The sequence below is a fragment of the Gigantopelta aegis genome, chromosome 11, assembly GCF_016097555.1.
Source record: "Gigantopelta aegis isolate Gae_Host chromosome 11, Gae_host_genome, whole genome shotgun sequence".
Lineage (NCBI taxonomy): Eukaryota > Metazoa > Mollusca > Gastropoda > Neomphalida > Peltospiridae > Gigantopelta > Gigantopelta aegis.
In genome coordinates this window covers 1,554,424-1,558,098 of record NC_054709.1, presented here as the reverse complement: position 1 = coordinate 1,558,098, position 3,675 = coordinate 1,554,424, and the positions used below count along the sequence as shown (strand labels likewise).

General features: G+C 39.4%; 1 protein-coding gene across 1 annotated transcript in view; it reads left to right on the top strand.

Moving 5' to 3' along the window:
* Positions 1-1,435: 1,435 nt before the first annotated feature.
* The window catches only part of LOC121385705 (desert hedgehog protein B-like), a 9,418-nt gene continuing 7,178 nt past the window's right edge, over positions 1,436-3,675 (top strand). Inside the window, exon 1 of the mRNA XM_041516479.1 lies at positions 1,436-1,632. Coding sequence (XP_041372413.1) covers positions 1,590-1,632 — 43 coding nt within the window. The 5' untranslated portion in view covers positions 1,436-1,589. The remainder of the gene's footprint in view (positions 1,633-3,675) is intronic.

Sequence of the window (3,675 nt, the reverse complement as noted above, 5' to 3'; positions counted from 1 at the left end):
CTATAGCCTACATTTAGCGTGATTAACAGTTCACGTTCGTACACAGCATTACACAATGCAATAGCCTTATGGGTCTGGGTCTGGGTCTGGGCTTGGGTCCTCCAACAATGGCTACATATTTGAATGGCTATCTACAAGGAATCTTATTGCTAGATTCGTCTATCAATTTTTAAGCTATATACTCACTTTAGAGAACAGTTTTTAGAGCAACAGATCATCATACAAACACAAGTACCTTCTTGTTACATATAAGGCTGTAATTTCTTCTTTAAAACCATTTTCATGTGGAGTTTCGTCCGTTGTGTCCTACTTCGTTGAAACCACGTGACCCCTCCTTGTGATTATTATATTTGAATTCGATTATGCCTCACCTTCATTGGGTTAACATCGTGTCCAGATTGTCAGAAAACGTTTTTGAGAGATGCCATATTAAAACATAGACAGACCAGATATCCACCACCACCACAACTACACCCACCACCCAGAGAACAGTTTATCGCTTCATCACATTAAGAACCGTTTTACTTTACCTTTCAATTCTGAATTCGTGGGTCCGAGTGGATGTCGCAAGACAGTGTTTATGTATAACATATTTCCAAAAAGACTGATGAAGCCAGCACCCAATAACATCATATCGTGTTATACCAAGTGGCAACCACTCCAAGCCCGAAGTTCACCTTGTGAATGTTATCCACTACAACCTGCATGATAACAAGTTCTTTGATGCGTGCAAGAATATTGTTTTAATTCTGGTAAACTCCAGTGAAATTATCGTGGTCGCAAACTCGGTCTGATCCTAGATTGGCTTGGCAAATATGACATGTACCTGCGTTTCTAAATGTCCTCTTATCATCCTCTGTCAATTGCACTGTCTCCACTATTGTTAACATTTCACCAATGTTCTTATTTTCCTCTAATAGCTGATCAATAACATCTGGGCCCCCTGTACATTATCACAGGTTTGTAATGTGAACGGTCTGAGCTAGCAACAGCCTTCCATTCATAAGCATTTCTCAACATTCAAAACAGCTACTGTTTAAAATGTGCTGAAGTGTTGATAAGCATTTCTCTCCTTTCCAAATAGCTGCTGTTTAAAACGTTTTGAGGTGTTGTTAAACAAGCATTTCTTTCCTTTCCGAATAGCTACAATTTAAACTGTGCAGATGTGTCGAAAAACCAACATCCCTTTCCTTTGCACAGAGCTGTAGTCTATAATGTGCTGAGGTGTTAAAGAAATACTGGTTTCACTTCATTACATTTCATTTCCTATGCACAGCGAGGACTTTTATTTTATTGTCGATCCGAGTTAGTTAAGTGTAGATTAAAATGATTGAGATGTCGATAATCCAACAGCCCTTTCCTTTTCAAATAGTTGTAGTCTAGAATGTTTTGACGTTTTAAAGAAATATTTCTTTCATTTCATTTCCTATGCACAGGGTGCATGTGTGTGTAGAGGCAGGGTAATTGAGTGTGTTTTCGGCTGCAATACGTGTCCTAACGTCTGCGGTTATAATGGTTGGAAATGCTGTAAACCACCTGACGATTGTTTTCCCGGTGATGCTCGTCTCCTACTGGACAACGGCAACCTCATGGAAATGAGGGATCTTAGATCAGGACATCGAATTCTAACAGGTACCTACTTCATACAAATCTGGTTAGAGGTAAATTTTTCATTTGTTTCATACATGTCTTACTACGAGTAAATATGTCAACTGTTTGATACAGATCTTACTACGGGTACATATGTTAGCTATTTGATAGAGATCTTACGACAGGTAAAATCTATCATGTTTCATACAGATCTTGCTACAGGTAAATCTGTCAGCTGTTTGATACAGATCTTACTACAAGCAACTATGTCAGCTTTGTTTTTTGCTAAGCTCTTTGATACAGATCTTACTACAGGTAAATCTGCCAGCTGTTTGATACATATCTTACTACAGGTAACTATGTCAGCTGTTTGATAGCGATTTAGCACAGGTCAATCTGCCAGCTGTTTCATACAGATCGTAGTACAGGTAAATCTATCAACTATTGTTAACTGTTCCCATACCACTGTTACGGTGTCAGAGTTGAGGGTACCCTAATTAATTGAATTACAGTATACGCAAAGGTTCTTTGTACAATATTAATAAAAGTTCAGTGGAGGATATTCCATTCGAAATATGAATAATTATTATTGAATAAAACAAGGTGAAAAAAAGGTCCAACCTCAGAATAAGTCCACAATATATGGCAATGATCCTACTCAAAGTAACTCAGAAACTAAGCCATTATTAAGAACGAGACGTCCATGACGGATAGAAAGAAATGTTTTATTTAACGACGCACTCAACACATTTTATTTACGGTTATATGGCGTCAGACATATGGTTAAGAACCACACAGATTTTGAGAGGAAACCCGCTGTCGCCGTTACATGGGCTACTCTTCCGATTAGCAGCAAGGGATCTTTTATTTGCGCTTCCCACAGGCAGGATAGCACAGACCATGGCCTTTGTTGAACCAGTTATGGATCACTGGTCGGTGCAAGTGGTTTACACCTACCCATTGAGCCTTGCGGATCACTCACTCATGGTTTGGAGTCGGTATCTGGATTAAAAATCCCATGCCTCGACTGGGATCCGAACCCAGTACCTACCAGCCTGTAGACCGATGGCCTACCACGACGCCACCGAGGCCGGTTCCATGACGGATAGATGAACGCCAAAGCGGTGTCCATCCGAATAAACCACTTGTATTGCGTGTACGTTGCGTGGACACTGCTCAAGTCGGTCACTGGTCAGACGATTCAGAATCGTTTGCCTAGAGGTCATCTCAACGCATGTAAACCCTAACATAATAGCACCTTCGACAACAACACACTTTGCTGCCAGACGCCCATGGTGTACACGTCATATGCATTGAGCTAATATGCTAGGTTGGGATAGGGTGATGTTTTTCAACGAGTCCAGATACACACTAGACATCCACGATTGACGTGATCGAGGTGTCCATCTTTGGAGACGTACCGGTTAACATTCGTCCTTATGACCGATTTGGCAGTGGATCAGTTATGTCGTAGGCTGGTATCACTGTGATTGCCAGAACCCAACTGCACATTGCTCACCGGACACTCACGGGAAAATACTACCATGACAACATCCTCATGCGCGCTTACCTGGTCATAGGCATTGGGCCAATAGGCGTTGCGCTAGGCTGATGTTCTGGAACTAATGTATAGTACTTCTATAATTTTCATAGTAGCTAAAGCACATGCGACATGACAGGGAAAAACGCCCTGTTATGGTACCAGTCATATACATCAAATAAAATTAATGTTATGATTATAGTTCATTTGGTCACTGAAAGCTTTTTAATAAACATCTTATTTCTCAATAAAATAATGTTGTACTTTGACTGGTTTACCAAAATATATACGCCCATAGCCGCACCTAAGACAGTACCCTAACATATTTCATAGCTTTATATGGGTACGCGAACGTCACTACATATACACCTACATATATATATACGATATATACAGTCTATATATATATATATATATATATATATATATATAAATATATATATAGCTATATATATATATAGATATGTACATATAATGACCTTTAAATACATTATACAAATGAAGCAATAACTGATCAACATTGACAGCTACATATGTCTGTTATG